Raw genomic sequence first — 27,488 nt, forward strand, 5'->3', positions numbered from 1 at the left:
GTTACATTTATGTTGCTAAGTGAGAAATTTGTTAAATGAGTTTTGCCTTATTTTACGACTTTTCCCACCACATTTGTTAAGTGAATTATGGCAGTTCTTACATTAGTAACACAGTCGTTAAGTGAATCTGGTTTCCCCACTGACTTTGCTTATCAGAATGTTGCAAAAGAGGATGACATGACTCCAGGACATTGCAACCATCATAAATGTGAGTCATTTATCAAGCATCCGAATGTAACTCATGTGACCATGGGGATGCTGGAACCATCATAATTGTGAAAAAAGACCATAAGTCATTTTTTCAGTCCCGTTGTAACTTCAAACGGTCACTAAGTGAACTGTTGTAAGTTGAAGACTACTTGGATTGCTTAAGATGCCTAGTGTAAGTGGTAAATGTTGGATATGGGTCCAGCACTTAAATCTCAACTAAGCATAAATTGATTTTGAAACAGTTATTAATCATTAGCAATAGCAATATAGCAATAGCAGTTAGACTTATATACCGCTTCATAGGGCTTTCAGCCCTCTCTAAGCGGTTTACAGAGTCAGCATATTGCCCCCCAACAACAATCCGGGTCCTCATTTTACCCACCTCGGAAGGATGGAAGGCTGAGTCAACCCTGAGCCGGTGAGATTTGAACTGCTGAACTGTAAATAGCAGTCAATCTAGTAGATTAGTCCAATCTACTTCAAAAAGCTCTTTGGATAAAATGAGAACACACACAAACACACACACACACACACACACACACACACACACACACACACACACACACACCATGTATATTACCTTGAGTTTGTAGAGATAAAGTAGGATATAAATATACTAAACAAATAAAAAGAAATTTGTTGAATAAAGCTTTTCAAGAAAAAGACTATCCAGCACCCCGAAAGGCAGCACACATAATATTGCAAAGTAAAGAGTTCTGTAATCCCTTAAACTGAGTAGAAATAATTTCCCGTGCTTTGTTGTATGTTGCATAAGAAGCTGAAAAGAGTGAAGATACTTCTGGAGGATCAGGACTATCTAATTTACACAGAACATACAGCCAAGATTGCAGCTTTAAGAACAGCATGTACCATGTTGGAGATTATGTATATGTTGAACCGGCAGAAGCTAATTTACAACCTCATATAGTCTGCATAGAACGATTGTGGGAAGATTCAAATGGTAAGGAGTGTTAGTTTTCGTAAAACTTTTAAAGATTTTTTTTAAAAACCCAAGCAAGTACTGTATATATACTTTGATTTCCGAACGATAACTAAAATTTAATCATACAGAACCGAGGCAGCATATCCCATCAGTAATTTTATAATTTGAATATCTGGAACTATTCAAATAATAAAGTTCCTTGTATGATTGTTAAGACTCTGTCATGAGGTTAACATAGTAGATTGATGGATTTTGAAATATTTCAGAACAAAAAACCATTGTCTAGGCATCAGCGGATCCTTCATTTTTTATTCCTTTGGAGTGGTTCAGAGAGACAACTCCACCTGATTTCATTTCATATTCCCCTTTTGGCATGAAGAGGAGATTGTTATTGTCAAATTCTGAATGATTGATATAGTTTCCTGTTGCCATTCTCTTTAGCATCACTGATAAACAATAACCTCTTTTTTTTAACTTGAGTTCCTTCACAGGAAACATCATTCATTCATTCATTCATTCATTCATTCATTCATTCATTCATTCATTCATTCATTCATAAAATTAAATGTAGTCAAGTATTTCTTTTAAGGTGGGTGCAGGCCTCAAAAGTTGTCTACTTTTTTTCAAATTCATCAAAATACTTTGAGTGTATTAATTCTGAAGATAACAGACATAAAACAATATATTTCATTGGCTAGATATCTTCTATGCAAAGCTTCAGACAGCTACCAGAAGAACACTATAATTGTTTAATATAAAGTGACCTTGAAATTATTATGATAGTTTTCTACTATAACTTTATTGTCTGTGCGTGCTAAACTTTCTCTTGTTTTTAGGGGAGAAATGGTTATACGGTTGCTGGTTTTATCGACCAAATGAAACATTCCATCTTGCCACCAGAAAATTTTTGGAGAAGGAGGTGTTTAAAAGCGATTATTACAACAAAGTTACAGTGAGCAAAATTCTAGGCAAATGTGTGGTTATGTTTGTTAAGGTGAGAAGAATCTTACTCTTATATTAATACTGATTTTCTGCTTGCCTCTTACATTTGGGAATGGGAACAAATAGGAAAACTGACCCTGTCATTGTTGCCTACAATTCCTTCTAGCATGACAGTGCTGGGGTTATTTAGCAATATCTGGAGAGTCATAGTATCTCTCTCTATAGAAAGTAAACTGTAAATAGTATCTAATTTATAGAAGTTAAGACACAAGTGATTAGGGAGGAAATAGTTTATTTGAAGGAAGAGAGAGAGGATAATGGACGCTAGCTCAAGTTTCCAGAATGTAACCGTATCCCTCTAAATAACTAAAACATGTAGGTTTGGAGTGGCTTCTAATACTGTAGTACTAGATTAAACATACTTCAAGGGAAGACCAAGGCTCAGGGATAGGACAGGATAGAATCAGGGAGTGGGGGGTTGGAATCCTTTCTCATTTGTTGGAACTCAACACTGCTATCACCTTGAGAGGCCTGAATTGCAAAAAGCAGACCATTACTCTATTTGATAGTGTTTCAGTAAAACACTGGTCGTTTTCTGCTGTCTACATGTCTGTTGACTCAGCCTTTCATCCTTCTGAGGCGGGCCCAGATTGTTTGGGACAATATGCTGACTCTTTAAACTGCTTAGAGAAGGCTGTAAAGCACTCTGAAGCGGTATATGTCTAAGTGCTATTGCCATTATGTGTATTGCCCTAATTTTCATTTCTTTCTATCTTGCAGGAATATTTTAAGCTATGTCCAGAAAACTTCAGAGATGAAGATGTCTATGTTTGTGAATCACGTTATTCTGCAAAGACAAAGTCTTTTAAGAAAATTAAATTATGGACTATGCCTATTAGTTCTGTACGATTTGTCCCTCGAGACATACCCTTACCTGTGGTTCGTGTTGCCTCAGTGTTTGCTAATACAGACAAAATTGATGAAGAAAAACATACTGAAACATTGGAGGATACCAAAATTGGAGATAGCATTCTTAGTCTTGAAAAGGTATTTATTTAACGGGAATGAGTTATTAAAGTGGGAATGTGAGTGCCTTAAATTTATTTGGAGACAGACAATTCTGGCTTTTTTATAGATTTCCCGTATATTTTGATATTTTCATCATTTTTAGAGGCAAAAGAAACTGTAAGTGTATAGAAAAATACAAGTAATTTACACAGCATATATTGGACATCTGTATAGACATTGGTGACCTTGCATAAACATTGCCTCTGGGTGTTGCTGAAGATTTCCAATAAATATTATTCTTTAATATCAATTGCATTACTTTTCCTAGTTAATAAATATTAAATATTTTTGTATTTCAGGATAAGGAAGATGTTCCAGTAGACATGTCAAATGGAGAACCTGGCTGTCACTACTATGAACAGCTTTGTTACAATGACATGTGGTTAAAAGTTGGAGATTGTGTCTTCATAAAATCGCATGGTTTAGTCCGACCAAGGGTTGGCAGGTACAACTTTTTTTAAGTGGTATAAATGTATAACAGTGGCTTGTATTGGGGTTGGTCCTCAGCTAACAACGAGTGGGATTTGCTTAAAAACTACAATGGAGAGAGCAGGGATTGCCATTGCTAATTGATGCAGTCACATGATGGCCAGCTTTACAACTGCATTGCTTAGCAACAAAGATTCTGGCCCCAATTGTGGATGTAAGTTGAGGAATACCTGCAGTTGCAGAAGGTACCACAGCAAAAAGGAATACAACTGTCATATAATGCATTAATATCCTGAAGAAGATATACCTATGTGGTTGATAAGAATCAACAATGATTTAATTGTATAGTCGATCAATACATTAAGTGAAAGGAAATGTTAAAATTGAATTTGAAATACTTTGAAGCAGTTTTTTTTCTATCTTTTCAGAATAGAAAAAATGTGGGTTAGAGATGGAGCTGCCTATTTTTTTGGTCCAATTTTTATTCACCCAGAAGAAACAGAACATGAGCCAACTAAAATGTTTTATAAGAAGGAAGTATTTTTGAGTAATTTGGAAGAGACTTGCCCGATGACGTGCATTCTGGGTAATTAAGCAATAAAATACATTTTATTATTATGTTTCAAATTTTACAGTTTAAAAAATGGTCACTTCCTTACATTAATAAAATTGCTGCAAAATAAAGTTATGTAATAATGACATTACTTAAAAAATAAGTTTTCGTTTATTAACAAGAAAGAAGAAATGGGCTCTGTAATTCATTTAGCTCTTTTCTAGAGAAGCAACTTTTTGGAATATTGGACAGTTTTGTGTCTGCATTAAGGATGCTCATTTCGTATCTGTTGAATCAATGACCTTATCAGGAGCTACATGTCATATTAGGAACCAATAGTACTATGCAGCACATATGACATTAGTTGCTGTATTGGCTTCTGGGTTCAACTAATCACCCTGATTGGCCCACACACTTTGATATTTCAAAATTTTCAGACATATTACAAATATGATATACATCTTAATAAAATACAACTATTTATTATCCTCTCTTTCAGGAAAGTGTGCTGTGCTGTCTTTCAAAGACTTTCTTTCCTGTAGACCAACTGAAATCCATGAAAATGATGTTTTGCTCTGTGAAAGTCGCTATAATGAAAGTGACAAACAGATGAAAAAATTCAAGGGACTAAAAAGATTTTCTTTGTCTGCTAAGGTAGTAGATGATGAAATTTATTATTTCAGGTAAAATGTATTTTAATTTTTAAATACAAATAATCTAACAATCTATTTTACAATGGACAAGAATACCTTTTTCCATGCTGCAGAGACTATAGAAATACTGTGGCTGACAATATTGAAGGTGATTTTGAGGTCCAGCAAATCAATAAGGATTTCTTTCCTTCCCATCGATTCCCACCCATAAGGCATTGATGAGAGCAATCAGGGCAGTATTGGTTCCGTACCCAGGACTGAATTCTGATTGGTATATAGCATAAGGGGAAGTTGTACATTGGAGAATAGGTTTCCTTTTGTCTTGGATCCAAGTCAGGCCCCTTAAAATGGAGTAGACCATTATCACTTTCAAAACTTTGAACTTTACCTTTCTTCAAGTGAATGGACTGTTCCCTGGATCATGTCTCCTCTCTGGTCGTTTATCCAACTAAGAATTATAGAAGTCTAGCAATAGCACTTTTATATACTGCTTCATAGTGCTTTACAGCCCTCTCTAAGTGGTTTACAGAGTCAATCTATTGCCCCCAACAATTTGGGTCCTCATTTTACCCACCTAAAAAGGATGGAAGCGAGTCAACCTTGAGCCTGATGAGATTTGGACTTCCAAATTGCAGGCAGCAGTCAGTCAGCAGTATTGTACTGTAACTTGGCCTACTTCATATAAAGGACACAAAGGATCTGCCTACTTCTCTGAGATAGATAGGCTCAAAAGCCTTCTATGCTGTTCCCAATTCAAAGCAAATACAAGGGATTTTATTTAGAAAATAGCTTATTAAAGATGTGGAAATAATGTTGGAAAACCAGGAGTGATATGTAACCTAATGCAAGGAATTAATGGTTGTTGAAAAAAACCACATTAAAATGGTTGTGTGAAACAGCATGCATTTGCCCACTGGTTTATTTGGAAATTGGGTATGTCAGGAGAAATGTAAAAGTAAATTGAATGCAGAATGGTGTACTTTAAAAGTTTGGGTATTAAGCAAGAAGAGATGGGGTTAAAAATGACTATGAGTGAATTAAACAATGAGCAATCACAAAGAGCAAAGGCAGTGTGTGAAGTAGCATTTGGATGCAGTTGAAGCAAAGATGGTCTTCAAGGACAGAAAGATGTGGAGGGGTTAGTGGAAGATACTGATGTAAACTGGACGTAGCTATGTTTCCCTGACCTGGCACTTAGCATTTGTTCAATTTACTCTCTATTGCTTCTTTCGGTGTTGTAATGAAGAGAAAGACTGTGTTCAGTAAATCTATCCTTTTTTTCCTAGAAAACCCATTATTCCACAAAAGGAGCCATCTCCACTTTTAGAGAAAAAAATTCAGCAGCTAGAAGCAAAGTTTGCTGAGTTAGAAGGTGGAGAAGAGGATATTGAAGAGATTGGGGAAGAGGAAGGTGAAGTTGCAGAAGCACCAACAATACCTCAACTGCAGACTCCACACTCCAATGAATTGGACATAATGCCATATACTCCGCCACAGGTAATATGACTTACTAAATCATATTGGCGAAAGGAAGATATTTGTATGAACTGTGTAACAATGTAAGTATGTGTGAGTGATGTGATGTGGTCATGTAATAAATTTATATGGCTATCCACACCAGATGCAGGTCTCTGGCCAACAGTTTAAAAGAATAAAAACATAATAAAAAGAAAACTAAATTTGAAACAACAGAGAAAACATAACATACTTAGCACCCAAGAATGCTCAGTTTAAACAACCAAGGTCAAGAAACAAGTTCACACATACTATCAGTGTTCAAGGTTTGATGGCAAAGCCAGGTTTTTGATGCATTGTGAAAAGCCAGCAGGGTTGAGACAAATCTAGTTTCTAGGAGAATAATGTTCCTGAAGAACAGAAGGTACCACAGCAGAAAGGCTTCTCTTCCTGAGCCCTGTCAGAGATGGCACTTACGGATGGGCCCTGAACAAACCTCTCCTGCCAGATCTCATAAGACAGGTAGACACCATTGGAGAGAAGTCTTGGCATCAGTCATTATTTAATCCATACAGTTGTATAGACTTGCAACAAATGTAAGATCATGGTACTATGAAACATGGCAAATAAATATTAAAATAAAATAAAAATAATAAAGGCAGAATAAAAATAAAAAATAAATTGAAAGGATAATTTTTATTTTTAGTCTGCCTTTATTATTTTTTATAAATAAAACACAAGGCAGCAAACATATCTAATGCTCCTTCTTCCTCCTGTTTTCCTCACAACAACCCAGTGAGGTGGTTTGGGCTGAAAGAGAGTGACAGGCCCAAAATCACCCAGCCAGGTTTTATGCTTAAGGCAGTATTAGTTCTTACTGTCTCCCGTTTTCTAACTGGTGCCATAAACATTTATTAACTCTAAAAAAATGCTATATAACTCTTTGGAATAATAAGCAATGCAGGTAATCCTAGATTTAAAACCATTTAGTGATCATTCAAAGTTATAATGGCACTGAAAAAAAGTGTCTTATGATCATTTTTCACACTTACAACAGTTGCAGCAACCCCTTGGTCACTTGATCAGAATTCAGATGCTTAGCAACCAGCATGTATGTATGGCGGCTGCAGTGTCCTGGGGTCACATGATCACCTTTTGCAACCTCCTGACAGTCAAAAGTCAACGAGAAAGTCATATCCACTTAACAACCATGTTAACTAACTTAACAACTGCAGTGATTCACTTAACAACTGTGGCAAGAAAGCTTGTAAAATGGGGCAAAATTCCCTGGAAATTTTGGGCTCAGTTGTGGTCATCCATCAAGGCCTATCTGCATCAGATACATTCTTCACGATTGATGGAGACAGCAGTCAGATAGGGTTAACTCCATCCATTGACCAATAGGGCTGAGTCTACAGTTTATAAAACCATCCTCCGTGCAGCTCCTCCCCAGCTTTAAACTAAGCCAGTTTTGGACTGGATGTATAGTTGACTTTCTCTTATAGATAATTCGGTTTCTTGTAGATCTAAAGTTTAAAAATAGAGAGTTTCCTACCCTCTGCCATCCTTAACATCTCGCAGGCAGAGGGGGTGATTTTGCAGCCTAGGGGCTTTGCCCCATGGTGCTGATTAGCCGCGCGGTTTGGAAAGCTGTTTTGCACGCATCGGAGCCATTCTCCTTTAAGAACAGAGCGGTGAAGACTCCTTTGAAGAGCGGAATGGCTCCAATGCGCAGAATTGGCCCAGAGACAAGCCCAAGGGTGGAAACTCTGCGGCCTCTGTCTGCAGCAGCTTCCAGTGGTTGCTTTACCTTGCAGGATGTCAGTGATGTTTTTGTTCTTAACACGGTGAGAAGCAGGCGCCATTTTAAAGTGAGGGAGGCAAAATGACAGATTATTTTGGCGTGAAGGCAATGGGTGCCATTTTAAGTGCTTTAATACCAAGGGGCCCTGTTTAACAGCACAGACCAATGCAGGGGAAGGGGCAGTAGCCTCCCCTCGGGCTTCTTCTCCAGCTGATAGCCCTGTGGCTGGGCCTTCTTCAGCCAAGCCTGCCAGGAAAAGAGGGGTAGCTTCTGACAGATCTGAGGAACCTTCTGCTAAAGCAGCCAAGGCAGCAAAGAAGGGTGGAAAGCAACACCACAAGTCCTCAATGCACAAGGCTCCTTCCAGCAAGGACAAGCAGAGAGAGCCCTCATCCATTTCAGATGCTCCCAGTTTCCCCAGGTAGTCCTCCCCCTGCTGATCTTTCTCCAGATTCGGAGGATGCTCCTTCTTCTCTTGCTTCTCCTTCTCAGTTGGGAGATGGAACAGGGGTATTTGATTCCCTTCCTAATGGGGATGAATCCCTTGATGGTACAGGCCCCTCTCCTGAGGCAGATCAGCCCTTTTCCTCCCCGGTGTTTTTGGGGTTTCAACCGACCCCTACTGTAATCCCAGATGTGGCTGCCATTATAGCCTCCGGTGTTGGAAAAGGTATAGCTGTGGGGCTTCAGCACAAGGGATCTTCTAGACACAAATCCAAGCCGGATGGTTCCAAATCCAAGAGTAGGAAAAAGCTTTCCTTAGGGAATGTCCCTTCTGAACATTCAGCGTCTCAGCCTTCCACATTGGGGGATGAGGAAGAGCAGGGTCCCAGAGATTCAGACCTCTCTGGAGATGAAGATCTGGGCCCAGACCAGCCTGCATTTGTGGGTCTGATTAAGCCCACTCTGTTTTGCTCCTTATTGTTTAAGAAGATAGCGGGTTTCAAATCTTCTCCAGTCCCCAAGGCTACCGTGACTGAATCAGGAGATTATGAGGATCCGCTCTTTCTGGAACCTACGGTGGAGAAGGAAGTTGTTCCTTCTCCGAGAATCTTCATGGATGTGGTGCAGAGGCAATGGGCCAGTCCTGGCTCGATTCCTTTGCCCAATGCCCTAGATAAATGGCTGTACAATGTAGGCCCAGCCCTAGTCAAGGCTCGAGCTCCCTTCTATAGACCCTCTGGTGGTGGCACTAGTCTTCTCCAACTCAGTGGCTAGCATTCCTGAGGATTCTCTCAAACCAGAAGACAAGCGTCTTAAACTAACGCTTGTCAAGGACACCAGGCCTAGGCTATTCGAGCCTCCACCTCCGCATTGTTTTTAAGCAGGTCTGCTCTCCTTTGGCTTAAGCAACTACAGGGCAGAATTCCCAACAGAGATTCCAGGGCCCATCGAGATATTAATAAATTGAAAGCAGCACTAGAATTTTCAGCTGATGCTGCACTCAATGCTGCATGTTTTGCTTCTAAAGCAATTGCTTCCACTGTTACTTCCATGTGCTTGTTGTGGCTTAAGCATTGGCAAGCTGATGCCAGGGCCAAGTGGAGGCTAACCTCATCCCCTTTCTCGGGGGAATGTCTCTTTGGGGCCCCATTAGAGCCCTTATTAGTAGAGTTGAAAGACAAGTGTAATGTCCTTCAATTGACCTTTCTCAATCTGGACAGCCGGACATCTACCTTCTATCGATGCCCACCCTTTCGGGGGTTTGAACCGGGGGGTTTCTCCAACCCTCATCCACAGCGTCAGTCTCAGCCTCGACAAGGTCCCAATCAGCAGCAGGATAGATCCAACAAAACTTTCCAGAGCTACCCATCAAGAAAGTCTTTTAGAGGGGGTTTTAACTGGTCCTACAGATGTCAAAAGTGACTATGTGGAGGATGTCCCGATAAGGGGCCATCTGTGTTCGCTGAGCGATAGGAAGACATAATAACAGATGCATGGGTGCTGAGGACCATCAGGTGGGGTCTGTCCCTGGAGTTTCTCTCCAATCCTCCGGGGCTTTTCATTCCGTGTCCAGTGTCTTGGGATATTCAAAAGAGATGGCTGGAGGTCATTTGCCGTCTTCTACAGGTCAGGCCATTCAAGTTGTGCCCAAGGACCAAGAACAGCAGGGGTTCCACTCCTCTGTGTTTGTGGTGCCAAAAGCCTCAGGGGGCTGGAGACCGATTCTAGATCTCAAGTGTTGAACCGATTCATCGTTTATTGACGGTTCAAGATGCAAACTGTAGGCTCAGCCCTATTGGTCACTAGATGGAGTTAACCCTATCTGACTGCTGCCTCCACCTGCAGTGAGAATGAGCGTATCAGGTAAGTATCAACGCCCATTCCAGCTTACGAAGATTCTGCTGATCTTAGGAGGTAGAGCCAATAATTTACCATAACATCCAGGGACCCTACGTGGCCTCTGTGTTTTTTCTCATTTTAATTTTTTTGTGACTTAAGAGTTTACAGAAAGTTTCAAATTCATTATAAAGTATGCGATACATCCTTACAGCTATCCTACAGCTTATAGCTCACATACAGTTGTGATCAAGGTCGGGTGATCTACACATAATAAACTTGAAGCACTTCTATAATGGTCAAAATAGCCAATCTTAAGGCAGTGTGCAAATTGATTAAATAAATACATCTGAATTTTTCTATACATTTAAGGCAATCTCTCCTCTTTTTTTCTTTATAGTCCACTCCGAAGTCTATCAAAGGCAATGTAAAAAAAGAAGGCTCTAAAAGGAAGATCAATATGAGTGGATACATCTTGTTTAGCAGTGAGATGAGAGCTGTTATTAAAGCTCAGCATCCAGATTATTCCTTTGGAGAACTCAGCAGACTGGTTGGAACAGAGTGGAGAAATTTGGAAGCCTCCAAGAAAGCAGAGTATGAAGGTAAATCTAAATCAGAAAAAGATGCAATGTCTAAAACAGGCAAGTCCAATTTCTGTCTTGAAAACTTAAACAGGTAAATGATTACAGCCTGAGGTGCCCATAATAAACTAGATACATTAGTGGTACTGAAACTTACAGATGTGTTTGGAAATTAGAAAAGCAGAAGTAATAGAACCAGAGACCTGAATTGGAGAATATTAAAGAAAGTTTTGAAAAGAAATGAGATTAAAAATTGAAAAGAAGACCCAAGAAAATATTTCAGCAGATACAAGATAGAGAAAGAAGTCTGAAATCTGTATACTAATTCAAAATAACTAATCCAGGTATTCTGGTATTCTGCTACAGGTCTTAAACCAAATACAAATAAAGAGTTAGATAAGTTAGATAATTAAATATTGTTACTGAATAAGACAAGAAAATAAGGCACCGGCATAGTGTGAAAAATACCTTTGTTCAAAACTGAAAGACAAAATAGAACAGGAAAGGGCACATTTAGTCTCTTTTATGTGTTGTTTCTAAATTATCAACATTGCACATCCTATATGGATGTATGATCTAGTAAAACACACAATAAGATTACTTATCAACTAAAATTTGTCTCTAGAAAAGTAGCACATTCTTTCATTAATTATATAAACTTAATGAAATTTTGCATTTTACTTGAGTTACTGAAGCCAAATGTGCTCTTACTCCTTTGTCATAGTGATTTAGTTGTTTAAATAACTTTAAACAATTTTAAACAAAAAAATGAACAATATGTTTAAAAACCACATTTTCTTAATCCTATAATATTTAAAGTTTTTATTCTACTATTGGAAAAAAATGAATTTATAAATGTTGCAGAATGAAAAAAATAATTATTTCAGAACAAACTGAATTTTAGATAAACTTTGTATTGGATGTTTAATTTTTCTATTAGTTAATTCTTCCATCTGTCTTTCGAAACATATTTCGTCTGTGGTTTGGGATTATTCTTTTCTTAATGAGTTATTATATTATTGTTGGTATTGTTATTATATAAGATTCATGGAAGTTAACTATTTGTTTCCACTAATCCTGTGTTTTATTTTTATTAGAATCCATGGGTTGGATTCTGGTTTAGTTGTAGATTAAAATCAAGTAATAGTGAACTGATTTCAGTATGCTGGCTCTAAATGTGTAAAGTTTGATCCTAAAACTTTGTTCTGTGACTAAATTGTATTAGTTATTTTGGGTGTGGGTGGAGCAGATAATAGCTAAAATAAAGTCAAGCAATTTGTACCGTTTCTGCAAATGGACAAAGAAAATAATCCAGTCTGAAACTACATTAAAAATGAGAAAGAAACATTTAATTGACTTTTATGGAAAATGAAATGGTATAGAATTTATATAACAATAAATACTTTTTAATAAATAATAGAAAATAATTTTAATTGGATTTGTGTTTTGAGTAGAGACAGTCATATACAACAACAGTTGATCTGAATCTTAATTTTGAGGCTTTGAAAATAGGGCATCTGGTTCTAGATTGATTTATAGACTCCCCGCTTTGATTCAGAAGCTAGTTTTGATACAGAAAATTTAATGTCAACATTTAATTGTTAATAAACTATGGGTTTACTTTACAGGGATGAAAAGTACACTATTTTCACTTGGACAGAATTTGATGGGTTGATTTTTTTTTTTTTTTAGAAAAAGTAATATATTATGTCAAGTGAAAAGGGCAGGATGGGGATTGTGCTAAACACTTTATTTAGTTTCTGATACATTTTCTTTTTGCAGAATTACATTAAGTTTCGTTTCAGAGTTTGTTCTTCTGGCTTTTTTGTGCAAAATGGGGTCAGGATACATTACATTCTGGATAGCATTGGTAAACCATTTATAATTAAAAGTTAGTGCTATCAATTGCAAGCTACATATTTCCTTCCCCTGGCATTTTCCTTATGTGATGAATATTGGTTTTTACACACAAGAGGTTCCTCTCAGCTGAACTAAAGAGCTGATCTGCTTTAAAAGTTATTTATTTATTTATTTGCAGAGTTTATGAGATGCCTCAATGGACATGATTTGGGCAAACACGAACAAAACAAATTAAAGTATATGATAAATATCTCTGTGTTTAAGAAGCAAACTGTTCAAAATTATAATAATCACAAAAATAGCAAAGAAAAGTATGCACTGAAACCCTTGAATGTTTAAAAGTCTGCTGAAATAAAAGTGCTTTAAAGAGTTTACTGTATATGAGAAGGGTAGGAGCCATTTGTGTCTTCAGTGAAAGCATGTCTTGTTAAATGAAGCCTAACATCAAGAAAGCCCATCTCTTGGTCTAAGTCCCTCTAATCTATGATGAGAGAGTGTATCTTTGAGCAAGCTCACCCTCGATGGCAATAGCAATAGCTGTTAGATTTACTGTATGTACCACTCCACAGTGGGCAGTTTAGAGTCAGCATATTGCCCCCAGCAATCTGGGTCCTCATTTTATCAACCTCAGAAGGATGGAAGGCTGAGTCAACCATGAGCCATCAGGATCGAACTCCTGGATATGGACACAATTAGCCTGCAATACTGCATTTTAACCATTGTGCCACCAGTGTTGAATGTTTGAATCATAGGCAGAACCATGCCTGGTAACATCCCAGTTACTGAAACATCCCAGTGTCATGCCATAAAGGCCTTTTTAGGTGACAGAACAGCACTCTTAGTTGGGCACAGAATCCGAATGGATTTCTCTGACTGCTAACCTGATCCTGCATTTTGTTTCAGCTGAAGCTTCCAAGTTATCTCCAAAGACTTCGAGCCACAAATTCCAAATCAGTCCAATTTAGTTTGGAATTCATCCAAATGCATACCCTTGTTTTAAACTAAAATGCAACATCATGACATGTGATGTAAAAGCATTACACATCTAAAGATTGTTCCTGAAAATTTTTGTGTTGAGCCGGATAATAAGTAAATATAACTAGAGAAGAATAGATTTAACACATGAAAGAAAGAATCCTATCATGCCTTTAACATTTCATTGCATCTCAGTCGTTGCAAGCCCTGATCTGAGCAAACTGGTTTTGAATGTGTTGAATTTGACAGTGAAATTACAAAGTTTAACTCCTGCTTCTACTAATCATTTTTAATTGCTTTGTTATTACTATAATTTCCCTCTCTTTTCTGCTTCTATCTAGCACAAATATTTAAGTCCAAATCATTTGTGAAATGTTGTCTGCTATTTTTCTGGTCATAGCCCAAGTTCAGGCTAATAGAATTTGTATGAAAAAATATAAACTCGTGAAAGTATCTTTAAGATTGTTTTAATTTGATGTTTTCTTTAAACAATCATTGATAAAAAAATAGTTAGATTCCCGTTTTTCTTAGTTAAATCAAAAGAGAACACATGACATTTTCCTGATTCACTAAGGAATGCTGCCATTTGATATGAATCATACATTGTAGACACTGACAATAAGAAATTCTTATGTATCCTTACTGTTTATTCCTTACATCTCCCAACAGATGATACATGTATAGCTTTCCTTGTGTTGTTTAGATATGCTTATAATTTCATATATTCCCTAAATATATGTTTGAATAGATTATCACTTATATTCCTATTCCTGTTTTGTAATATAAAACCTACCCTTTTCTTATTTGACTAAAATACAGAAGTGTTTTGAAAACTGAAATGGTACAATAGGAAATCTTCAATCAGATAATGTATAAATGCTTGTCCCATTCTTGATTTTCTAACAATATTGTCATCATTTATCTTGGAAATAAGAGAGAAACCCTTTGTTCATAGTTTTCCTCCAAAAGGTTAGGGTGAGTAGTGGCAACATTAAACCCACATTTGTAATGCAGACATTTTGGAAGAGCATTAAGAAAGACTACTTTATATTTATAGAATATAAACATTCTATAATGTTTATAGAAGTAAACATTGCCACCTAAATAGATGTTGTATTCTTCAGTAAAATTTAACCTACTTGTAAACAGCCAAAAGTTTGTTTAAATTACCAATTTAAATGCAGCCAATGCATTATAATAAAAACTTAAAACAACATTACTGAAGGACCACAATAAAAGGAAAACATTAAAAACTTGTTAACATAGAGAAAATAGCAGAAATAGCTCACACTTGCTATTCCTTTGACAACATATTAACAACTCAGAGAAATCTTATTTTAATGGATTAATTGGAAGAGGATCTCCACTATATATGAATATGCACAAAATACAAAATTACATAATGGCATCAATTGGTGTAATAATAGTTTATCAAGTGACACAGATTATATGTTTTGCATCAGTTGTCATTTGGGAGATGACATTGCATACATTGCCTCATTTGCATCTGCATTTATTTGAGTCATTGTGGTCTTTTGAATGCAAAATCTGTTGTATCAGAGCCTGCTGAATGGAGGTTCCATTACATTACCAATTTGGTAAAGAGCAGATAAAGTGATTTAATAAATGAGTCTTCTTTATCAATTTCAGCCTCAGTAGTAGTAATAACAGTTTAATTCTATGAAGATCAACATGGATTTGTAGATAGTGAATAGCTGGCTTACTAGTCCTCGAGATGTCTATAATGGTGATAACTCATGACAGTCATGATGCGGAACTGATTTTATGACCTTTTTTGCAGTTAAACGAATCTATGGTCGTTAAGTGAATGCTGCAGTTGAGAACCAGTAGTTCGCCATTGATGCAGTTGTATTGAAAACCAGAAATGAATACTGGTTTTTAGAAAACACACAGTATACTGCAGGACGCATGTCCCGGTGTATATATTGTTTAGCACCAAACAGCTGCCATTCCATTCATAACACTTTCAGTGTTGCAGTTTTTTAAAAGGGTGATAAGGAATAAAGCCCATGGCTTAGATTAGGAGTCACCAATCTTTCGGACCTCAGGGACCATTAAATTCATAATTTTAAATCCCGTGGACCACTAATATGATTTTTTTTAAAAAAAAGATAAATAGTATTTAGTGCAATATAAAAAAATGCAAATAATTTTTCTGCGGACCACCAATTTTTTCTCACGAATGATCAGTGGTCCATAGACTACCAGTTGGTGACCGTTGGCTTAGATTATGAAACCATAAATGAGTGAGCAAGCTTGCAAACAAATACTATTTTCCCTTCCTCTCTTCTATAACATATCCTTATTCAGGCTATTACACAATTCCACAACCAGATAGGACTCGGCAACACTTCAGATTCAAAGGCTAAAAAGTGCATTGGACCCTTAAACCAAATCTGTTTTTCCCCCAGGAAAATGCTGCAGCTGCAGAAGGCTGCCAAGTGAGGCTGTGAAAACATACAGCTGCTTTAAGGAGTTACAGACAGATGCTATGTGAGTGAGAGCCCGCATGTTCTAGAGCACATTTTCCCCTTAGATTCTGTAGCTGTGCAGTGTCAGTTGCTTCCAAATAGGAGAAGATTTTGGGAAGGGAGGCAGACAGAGAAAATAGACCTCTCATCTTTCTTTCCCCCCCATGGTTGTATTGATCTGAGCCCATATTTCTTGAAATCTTGGTGAATTTTAAAAGAATTCTTTTTTTTATGTTGGCAACTGAATAAGTACAAAATTATATACTGTATTACTAAAATTGTGTGGGCTTTTTTTTCCTACATAAGGCTAAATGATCAGAGAATTTTTTTAAAAATTCTGGGTCATAAAACAGAACTGAAAATCTAAAATACTTTTACAGAGCGGGCAGCTAAGGTTGCTGAGCAGCAGGAGAGAGAACGAGCAGCACAGCAACAGCAGCAGAATTCTTCCCCCCGGGCAGGCACTCCTGTCGGGGCTCTTATGGGGGTGGTGCCGCCACCAACACCAATGGGGATGCTCAATCCGCAGTTGACACCTGTTGCAGGTAAAAACAAACAGAGGGGCTCTGACCATTTTTCCTTCATCCACTTTACCAAACTCTTAACCAACCTAACAAAACTTTCTTCTTAAAATTTACCTTCAAAGCATCCTGATTTTGAACACAAAAGTTGCTCCCACTGGTAGAGATATTATATTTAATCGTAAGCATGCACTCTTTATCCTGACTAGTCCTATAACAGCACTTTTCCTAATCGGCGATCATGCGCATAGTTTGAATTGTATCCTATCTATTAACTGTTGGGGTTTTTTATTTTTTGTTTTGCTGTATCATCGGTATATCTTGGGCAAAGTGAATGATCGTACATCTGAAGTGGGCTTCAGTCTACAAAAGTTTGTTCAGTAATGAGAATTTGTCTGTAATGTGCCACAAGTCCTTGTTGATTTGCTCACATAATATAATTGATTTTCAGGATCCCATAAGCATCTTTATTTTGCTCTCACAATGGATTAAGAGTGTAACAAATGAGTATTTTACCTTCATTTTAAAATAAAGCTGTCACCTTCCAGTTGAAATGATCGTGTATGTTTGCATCAACACACAGAAAATGAAAAAAGTAGTGATTATTTTTCCTAGATCAGGAGATCTTAGGCTTCTGTTCACTGAACAGCATCCTCCCTATATCACTGTCAACACTGGTCACTTTGGATGGAACATTGAAATGTGGCTTAATATGGCATACATTAGGTCTTGATGTTCTGCCCTATCTGTGGCATGTCTATAATTTGAGCAATTTGAAAGCTTCTACCAATATAACTGAGCCCAGAAGTATAGTGATATATAGTTATAACAGTATCGTTAAAATTTGGTGAAAGAAGCCAACTTTGAACCAAAGTTTGTAATCCTTTTAAACAATGACTTGTGTTTAGAAATTTGACTTTTTAATCAGAGAAGAGAATCATGAGTCTCAGGCTTATTCTCACAATGCATATCTATCATTTGATCTTTCTTTTGAAATGGCCAATGTACAATATCTCAGATCTTAGTTCAAAGTCTTATTTCAAAACCTTGGCGTTGAAGTCTTGCACCGTGCTTAAAGTTTGAAAGCAAGACACTAATCAAACAATGGCTTTTGAAATTCATATGGACCCATTTTCAAACCAATATATGTACTATGCCTTTTATAGCTATTTCTTTGTTTGGGAAATGTTATGCATCTAATTTATTTTAGAAGTATCAATTAATTTATAGGAAATAGAAGTCTCAAATACATTGGGGGTTTTTCTCTCTTGTTTCTCCTGTTTTCTGTACTGAATATTAACTTGATATAAAATAAAATAAAAACTGCAGCTAATATAATTCTCATAAATGGATGGTTGCAACAACCAGCATATTATTAGTTTTGGTGTAGTAGACAACTATTTGTGCTGGATTCAGCCTCTATTATTTGAATTCTGTTCCTAGAACAGAGATTACAACATTTTGGTTCTACTTATACCTTCTGTGAATTCCTTCCTTAATTTTTTTCCAGAAGATGAAAGCTCTGAAATTGCATGAAAAGTACACAGGGTAGCAGGCATAGGGAAAATAAGAGAAAATGCTTCTTCCCTTAACTTCTACTTATAGAATACTCTTCTGTCTCTGTGCTTATGCTCCTTCCATGAAACAGTACTTTAAGTTCTACCTATTGTTTTTGTCTTTGTCTTTTTTTTGTATGACAGTGTCATCATGAGTGGCATGATATTGTAGGTCTTTACTCAAATTTTTACTCAATTCCTGAGCATGCTTAGCTCCGCATTAAATGCTTGTGCTGTGCTTTTGGCTAAGAATGTGATGTTTGAGCTATGGAATCCTATTCAAATATCCCATCAGGCACAATTTGGGAACTCTTGTGTGTCAGCTCCACATGCTGGGCTACAAGGGTGCTAGGCTACTTTAGGATTTTTCTAAAGAGAATTAACAACATTTATGACTTGCTTTGAATGCTTGATAGGTTCATTATAAATACTTATAGCCATTAGTTTTATTGTTGGGCGTTATAGAGTAGCCAGTGTTGTTTCCTGTTAATTCAATATCAGACATGGAGTACGTCATCCAATGAATTTCTTTGAGTATCCTTATGTAGTTGAGCAAAGATTTCCGGACTAGGGGATTCTTGTCCCAGTATACATAAATCTCCTCTATTATCCAGAGGGCATATCCATTCCTTACATCATACCAAAAACATTAGCAAAGCTGTAACTATCACAGCATAAGCCTATACTTATCAACAGTTAATAGAAGATGTTTGTTTCACTAGATTGATTTTAGCTATTAGATAAGGTTTACATAGCCATTGTAAATAATGAAAGTCATCCTGTACAAAAGATGTATTACTTCCAAAATCCTTTTCTCCTGTAGGTCGATAATAAAATAATTACATTTGAATTAATAACTGTGGTTCCAACTGGGATGATATCATATAATGTATGTACATTGGTGCTGTGTTGACCTTCCATGAAGCTTACAAAACAGCTTGCAAAGATAACTTTCCCCAATTCTTCTTTTTTCCCCTGCCATTATCTTGATTATCTAATGGAGCATCTTCTCCTCCATTATTACTATCAGGGTAATAATCTTATTTTCCTCTCTGATGTTGTCCCACTTGGTTTCTTATGGATCTTCAAGAACGACGCTCACTATATTCGATATATACCTCAGACTTTCCCTAGATTAACTCTTTCAGTTTTCCCTTTCTCTTAATTCTTTTCCCTAAGAGACATGCCCACTTTTCTGTCACACTGTAACTTTTTTAATAAAATATTTTATGTTTATTAGCAAATACAAATTATAGCTTTTGGCATTAGGTATTGATACTATCAGTATGACTTTCAGCTATTCAAAAATTTGAAATCATAATTGTAGAAGGTACTGTCTATGATGGAAAAAATTATGAAATTGCATGGTAGCTCAGGTGTGAAAGTTCATGTCTCTCTCTTTAAATTGTTTCAATATTCAGAAGCCCTTAATGAGAATGAGATAAAGAATAGTTTCTTCAGTGTTGTTGAATTAATTTCTTACTTGTTTAAATGATTATGTCAAGCATAAGTTAAATAGTGAAACTGAATGCTTTTTTTCTAACAATTTATTTTCCATGCAGCTACAATACTATACCATACCACAAATTCATAATGTGCTTATAACAATGTTGCATACGTTCATATAACCAACAAGAAATTTACATATGTTTCCAGTTAATATACTTTTAATGATGTAGAGTTTGTTTCCTTCCAAAAATATGCCAGTTGGCTAATACTAATTTGTTATAAATATTCTATTTGTCATTGTAACATTGTTTGTTTTTGCAAAGTACTAATTGTAGTATTGTATGGCAATACTGAAGATGCTTATGTGTGGGTAGTGCACGTCATTATTAATTTGACCATTTTGCATGTCATTGATGCATGTTTGAAATTTGTTGTGTCCTTTAAGGCATGATAGGTGGCTATCCACCAGTGCTGCCACCTTTACAAGGCCCAGTTGATGGCATTGTTAGCATGGGCAGCATGCCACCACTTCACCCTGGGGTGCCTCCACCCCATCAACTTCCACCAGGCATGCCAGGCATCCCACCACCGGGTAAGAATGAACCTCCTCATTCATTCATTATCTCGTCTTTTTGTTCTCACCCCATTTAATCAATTACTCCAGGAGAGGTTTGCAGTGAATGCACTTGTAGCTCCATTGCTTGACTTTTACTGACTGTCATAGGTCTTGGATATTGAGCTGTTAATGTGAAAGTACAAAAAGAAATCTCTTAGACATAGATAATACATATACTGGTATATTAAAATTGTTGGCAAAGCAACATATGTGGTCAGTCCAACATCAAAAGGAGTTAACTAGTAAAATGTAAGCACGCTTCAATTAGTGCTTAAGGGCTTGACTTGACCAGAGATGTGGAATATATATTAAAGGCTTATATTTTCCATTCCCTGTGAATATGTCAGAAGTCTTGTTTAAACTGGACTAAATCCAACTAACTCATAATACCAAGAGAAATCATTACCTCAGTCTTTTTTTCACTTCTACCTTTTAATATTGCAATCACTTCAAATCTGTACAGTATCTCCTGTTTTCAGCTACTTGATTTAATAGTAGGTCAAGTAAAAGTATAACCCATGATTATAATTTTTTTCAATACACTATTTTGTATACTATATTCTAAACTGAAGACTTGTCCAAGAATAAAATCAGTTCCTGTAGTAGTTAAATGTACTTTTTACATTTGCCCTGAGCATTGAAGTACATTTTAGTTACTATACATTCCTGGCTTACATACTTAAAATTATATTGCATTATCTATTATGGTGAAAGTAATATTAACCAAAAGTTAAAGATTATTTAACTTTCATTTCTATTCCTATCTTTTTTAAAAATATAGATGCACAGGGAGTTATGAAAACCCCAGTTACTTTACTCTTTTTTCCCCTGCTGCTAATTTTTATTTTGCCTTTTCTGCATGCATTGGATAAATTTAGGTAGAAACTAATAAAGATTATGTTTGCATGTCATACTTAACTGTAAACAAGTGCTTCCAAACTATCCATCAGTGGTTTGGCAATAATTAAGCATGGTACTTGAACCCAGATATACCTTGTGGTTTATAATAACCAGGAATGGTTTCCATGCTACATTTGGATGACTCATTTATTTATTGTAAAACCACAAATGAGTTGTTTGAAAACCACAGTTTTCCATTTCAGGTTAAAGATGACGTGCATACAGTCAGAATCTGTGTCTCTCAGCAGGACATGCTCAGAAGTCTCCTGAAAAGTTATTTATTGCAAGCAGAAATATTTTTTAACATTCTATAAATAAGGTGTACAAATGTGAGCATTTATAGCAGAATAATAACAATAAATTGTAGCATACATTTCTATGGTTCACAGTTTACTGTTTACTAACTGCAGCAAGTATGCTTCTCTGTTCTTAAGAAAATTCTGAATTAACTCCTTAGATAGAAATGGTTGTTTAGTTAAATTGCATATTTGATTTTAAAGGATAAACTAGAGCAGAATTCTCACAAAGCCACCTGAAAGTGCTGGGAAGTATGTGGGAAAATGACCAAGCACAAACCATTGGGCTCACCATGCAATGCTGTATTGAGTACTTGCACAAGTTCCATTGTAGTTATGCTTGGGAATTATTTATGAATCCAGTGGAAGGGATGTTATTTATTACCGGATGAAGTTAATTAGGTGGAACTCAAAAACAAAACACACCCCAGACATCCAGATGACACGATTAATGATACTGCTTTAAAAAATACATTTTGACAAATAATGATTCTCACTTTATTGATGTGACATTAGTTTGTTACAATAGAGTAGTATTTTTGTTTGTTTTGTTTTTAGCTTGGAATAAGATTGTGATTTTGATATATTTTAAAATACAGGTGTTCTAGGGCAAAACGTTTCCTCCATGGTAGGAGCCCCAGCACCAGGAAGTCCATTTGGGCAGCAGGTAGGTATAGAAAAATCCAATAAATCATATTCTGATATTGTCTTTTTTAATCTTTAAGCTAAGTTGTTCACTGGTTGGCATTTAAGACTTATGATGTTGCCTAGCTAAGTATTGAAATGTCTGCAAGCAAGCAACCTAGCTAATACTTGTCAAATACCCTTAACTATAATTCTAAATATTTTTGGCTGTTCTTGACCTAACTTCTAAAATGCTTTCTTGATATTGTACTTTATATTTCTAGATAGGTATGCTTGGTCCCCCAGGTCAACAAGCACCACCTCCCTATCCTGGTCAAAACCCAGCATCTCAGCAGGTCATGCAGCAGCCTACAACGCCTATGTTTGTCTCTCCTCCACCAAAGACACAGAGGCTTCTCCACTCAGAAGCTTATCTGAAATACATTGAAGGTCTTAGTGCTGATTCAAGTAATATTAGCAAGTGGGACCAGACCCTTTCAGGTAAAATTACAAGGAAATGAATCTCTTAAAGAATGTTGACCCTTCCATATTCTGCAAAGGAAAGTGTTTTACGCATTGACCAATATAATTACACAACTCTATTTCTATCAGTAAATTGTAGATTTCTGTAGTTAGATTTACTTAATGTTACATTATGTGCAGAAATTTTAAAGGAAATTCTATTTTCTGTGCACTGATTCTATAGCTTTCCTTTTCACTTGCATGTAACTAATCAATTTGGTTATTTTACTAAATTATTCATATCTGTTCCATTTCTTTAGTTGAACAGTATACGGATTTACCACACCTTTGCTACTGTGGCCCTGTTCAAGATCAGGTCCTATTTTTTGGTTCCATCTTATTTTAGTGCTAAATGAAAAATAGATGACAAACAATGTGGATCCATTGTTACTTTCTATAACTGACTTACACTTACCATGATATATCTATCATAGTATCATAAATTATAAATGGGAGCATTTAGGCATCAAGACTAATTACTTGTTCCCAAAATTCCTTTTCCATTGTGCCAACATATGTCTGTCCAGCATCTGTTGGCAGTTGATTGTCTTGTTGAACCATTGTTAAGTTTTTCTGAACACTTAGCTAGAATCTTCATTTCTATAATTTAAAATTGTTATTCTGTGTTTTATCATTTGTATAAATGGAAAACAAATCTTTATATACTCTGTGATAATCATACACATACATGAAAAATATTACCACATCTTGCTTTCCAGTCATCATTCCCAGTATTTTCAGTTCCCTGATTATTAGTGTTGTCCTTTGAATCATTTCCAATTGTCCAATTTTATCTTTCAGTAGGATGTCCAGAACTGAACATAATGACATGAGGTCAGATTAGTGCAGATGAAAGAACAACTATTATTTTATATTACTTGCAGATTTTATTCTTATTGATGCAGTATTTGTGTACTGACTTTTTCAGCTCATGTTCATCACCAGTTCCAAAATCTTTTTCACAAGTAAAATTCCTAACTGAGGGATTTCCCAACCCATATTCATGCGTTTAAAACAGTAATGTATTTTGCATGTTGTATAATGCATCAGCATTATTGGTGAAGTCTAATGACATATTTTAAGGCAGTCTATCGCTTCTGTGCTTTTCTTGTTTCAGCACGAAGACGTGATGTCCATTTCTCAAAAGAACAAGAAAGTCGTCTTCCTACACACTGGTTGAAAAGCAAAGGGGCTCATACCACAATGGCAGATGCACTATGGCGGCTTCGAGACTTGATGTTGAGAGATACACTTAATATCCGCCAGGCATACAACATAGAAAATATTTAATCTTTCAATGCCAACGTATAAAAAAAATTGTGGAACATAGCTGTTTTAGTTATTGGTGAGGGAGAGAAAATTGTTTTTATTGCATCTTATTGTATATTGCAAGATTGTTTTTTTATAAGGACATTTTTAATAAGCATATTTCACTTTTTGTTATATTATGTTGACTTTTCTTAAATATACAGACTTGTGCATATGGTTGAGTTGAAAGATGATCTCATGCTTGGTTCTAAAAGCAAAGCAAGGTTATATCTTTTTTTCTTCACAAATTCTGATAAGGTAGGGAGGGTGTTTACAGTTTATCTTGGAAAAACATACATTTATGCCTAGACCATGTTGGCATGAGCATCTCTGTGTTTATACGGTAGTTACTTCTGGCAGGTACATCACATATGCTTGGAAGTTTTTTTTTAAAAAAATAAAGCTACTGAAGTAGAGAGAAAGGAATCTGGTAAATACAAGAATCTAAATATTTGGTCAGTAGGAAGATCTCAGGACTTGAAATAAAAATGAAAAATAATCAAACACTTCAATTAGTTCAAACACTTTTGGCATATAGGACTTCCAAGGTGAGTTTGTGCTGACCAATTTGTCGTTTGTGAAGAGTCCTATAACCATGAACATTTACTTATGTTGCCAGTAGACTCTGAGCTAGCAAGAGAATGTGTTTTCGGCTTCATTTCTCCAGAAGAAGAAATCACCATAGCAGTTGGGCTTATAGAAATTCGTGAGGAAGGATAAATAACTACAAGGGTGCAAATATTTCTTTCTGCTTTCTATTTAATATGATTCAGTTTTTGATAGTATACATAATACTTTTGCATTCTCAGATCGCTTACAGAACATTTATATATTTAACATGACATTTTTAAGGATGCCAAGACCTATCTATATTTAATACATTTTAATACTTTTACATTTCTACCACTGGAAAAAAATGGATGTGTTGTTCTCTGAATAGTTAAGGTATTATTACAAATAATGCAGATTTTAACTGATCTTTGAAGGTAAGTAACAGGACATGTACAAGACAGGCTTGCCTAAATGCTATCCATAATTTGGCACTGAGATTTGTATACTGTTTTTTTTTAAATTGCTCTGATATAAACATTGCACTGCAGCTACTGAGAATTGCAAGTGCATAACCAGCTGCACTGCAGTTTTAAAAGGTTTCACATAATAAATAATGTTTTTGGTGGGTATTAAAACCCTGATTTTGCATATCTTAGTTGAAAAAAGTAAAAAAAAACTTTTTTTTTTCAAAAATACCTTCTTTTGGGATCACAGTTTTTACATCATTTTCAACTCCAGCATTTAGATAGTCCCTTTGAACATGAAAACATCTTTCATGAGTTTTAATTGTCCTACCTAAAATTGTGTAGTTCACTGATTTGCTGCCACTTCCTAGTTTCATAGCCTTCCTCAGGATGGGATTGGCAATTGATAGAAATACTAATTTTTCATTTAATTATAAAATACTTTAATTAAAACTTAAATACTTTGGCTTAGTGGGAAAATTGTATGCATATAATTTTAAAAGCAAGTTTAAAATATCAGATTTCATGGAGGTTTAGAGCAAATAGCAAGCTAAAACTTACATGGTCAGAAAATATGTTTTTAGAAAACTAGCTTGATTTCTAAGTAAAAACTACTTGAAATGAGAAACTACTGTGGTTTTCACTTCAGAAATTGTAGAATTAGGAAGGTATCGAACTTTCAATTCACTAGAATTGAAATATTCAATATACAACCCTGGTTTAATACAGATCCCCCCCCCCCAAATGATGGCGGAGCTATTTCAGAGATAGAATTCATACTTCTAGGATATAGCTTTTGACAAATCTAACAAAACACTTAAAAGAAATACAGTTATCAAATTAGGTACTAATATAAAATGTAACTTAATTGACATTACAGGAGAGTTTATATTTTTAATATTTTATAATCTTTGGTACAAGCAACCTTAGTTTATATTGTTTAAAATATTTACAAACCTCAGAGAGACAGATATATATGCTGCTATCTCCCAAGTTTATTTTTCCCTCCTGGGGTTTTCTTAGTTGACCTTCAACATGGAAGCAGTTGCAATGTTGGGAGCTGCTATAATAAATGCATGCTTGCTCTTTTGGATTGTGGCCAGTTTATTTGACATTACCTCAGATAATGGTATTTTCAATAACAAAGTTAAAGGAAGCTAGCAGCACATCATAATTCTTGAGTACTTAAAACTGCCATGGACATTTACTAATACAATTGCTTTTGTTCAGAATTTCTAAAATTACACCAAAGAACTTGGAATTATTTATTTTTATTTATTATTTTTAAAAAAACATTTTTTTAAGATGAGACCCCTTTGGATGAGACACCCTTTGGATGCTGTTTAATACAGAAGGATCACTGCTGAATAAGAGACCTTACCTAAGGGGCAGCTTCACCACTCCCTAACAGCCTAGGAGTAAACAATTAGAACTGTAAATGAGGCCTTTTCTTTGGAAGTGCAGAGCACTCCTCTTAAAATATTAGGCTGGCCCTAATTATTTTAAATTTAATTTATTCCAATATCATGTGTACTGGGGCATTTCAGTAACGTATAGGATTTAAGATTTGATGGTTACAATCCAGTTTTGCACAATTAGCAGACTTAACTATTTTTTAATTATTGTTGAACAGGAAAACAAACCATGTTTTATTTGTGGCCACTTGAATCCATTATTTGTTATCTTCCACAGCCATGCACTGTATTAGAATAAAAGGACTTTGGTTATTCAAATAAAAGTATGGGAACTGGTTGGTTTGAATGGAAAAAATACATCTATTTCAGTTTGAAAGTGATAAGTAGTTTATTGCCTGTTCTTTATTTCTTACTTTTTTTAAACAGCAAATCTGTATATTAATTCAAGTCAATGCGTATAACTTTTTTCCAGCATATATGCTTTTGGACCTGGTTAATCCATGCCTCATTTTTACATCTGGTTGTATACTCCAGTGAGTAAAGTGATCATTAGTCCATGTGCATGTACTATCAGTTTGTCTTTTTTGAGGCTTTTTAATTTAAATAAAAATAGTTTATAATTTGGATTAACCAGGTTTGATTGTTCCATTAAGATGTCTCATTTTTAGTTCTAGATTATTTTACTATAATTCTAACCATGTTCTGTAAAGAAATCACTATGACATGCAATGTGTACATACTGATTGTTACATTGTTACATTAGATACACAGAACATGTTTAGGACGTACATTTATCCTACATTCAATAACTTTCCAAAAAGAAACATAACCAATGAGCTTTAGACAAATTGTAAAATTGGTACACGTGTGGAAAAGTTCACATACATGCTAAGCCATTACTTGTTTTTTTCACAGTTAAGTCACAACAGCTGGCTTCATGCATCATATTAAGTCAAAACCAAGCTAATCACATATGATGTGTGGAACCTGTCAATGTGATTTGTCAGCTATGATTGATGG

The 27,488-nt window shown here is 35.7% G+C and overlaps 1 protein-coding gene across 12 annotated transcripts in view; it reads left to right on the forward strand.

Moving 5' to 3' along the window:
• PBRM1 (polybromo 1) overlaps positions 1–25,792 on the forward strand; it is a 57,291-nt gene extending 31,499 nt beyond the window's left edge. For 6 of the 12 annotated variants that reach the window (XM_087709174.1, XM_087709175.1, XM_087709168.1 and 3 more), the window contains 13 exons: positions 986–1,171; positions 1,990–2,147; positions 2,876–3,142; positions 3,463–3,608; positions 4,021–4,178; positions 4,645–4,828; positions 6,085–6,295; positions 10,738–10,939; positions 16,626–16,790; positions 20,217–20,363; positions 22,183–22,250; positions 22,492–22,708; positions 23,847–25,792. In XM_087709174.1, coding sequence (XP_087565300.1) covers positions 986–1,171; positions 1,990–2,147; positions 2,876–3,142; positions 3,463–3,608; positions 4,021–4,178; positions 4,645–4,828; positions 6,085–6,295; positions 10,738–10,939; positions 16,626–16,790; positions 20,217–20,363; positions 22,183–22,250; positions 22,492–22,708; positions 23,847–24,019 — 2,282 coding nt within the window. In that variant the 3' untranslated portion in view covers positions 24,020–25,792. The remainder of the gene's footprint in view (positions 1–985; positions 1,172–1,989; positions 2,148–2,875; positions 3,143–3,462; positions 3,609–4,020; positions 4,179–4,644; positions 4,829–6,084; positions 6,296–10,737; positions 10,940–16,625; positions 16,791–20,216; positions 20,364–22,182; positions 22,251–22,491; positions 22,709–23,846) is intronic. The other 6 variants (XM_087709170.1, XM_087709173.1, XM_087709176.1 and 3 more) reach the window with 4 other exon arrangements.
• The last annotated feature ends 1,696 nt before the right edge of the window (positions 25,793–27,488 follow it).

The sequence above is a fragment of the Thamnophis sirtalis genome, unplaced genomic scaffold, assembly GCF_051295495.1.
Source record: "Thamnophis sirtalis isolate CommonGarterSnake01/CBP01778 unplaced genomic scaffold, rThaSir2_p1.2 scaffold_3, whole genome shotgun sequence".
Taxonomy (NCBI): Eukaryota; Metazoa; Chordata; class Lepidosauria; order Squamata; family Natricidae; genus Thamnophis; species Thamnophis sirtalis.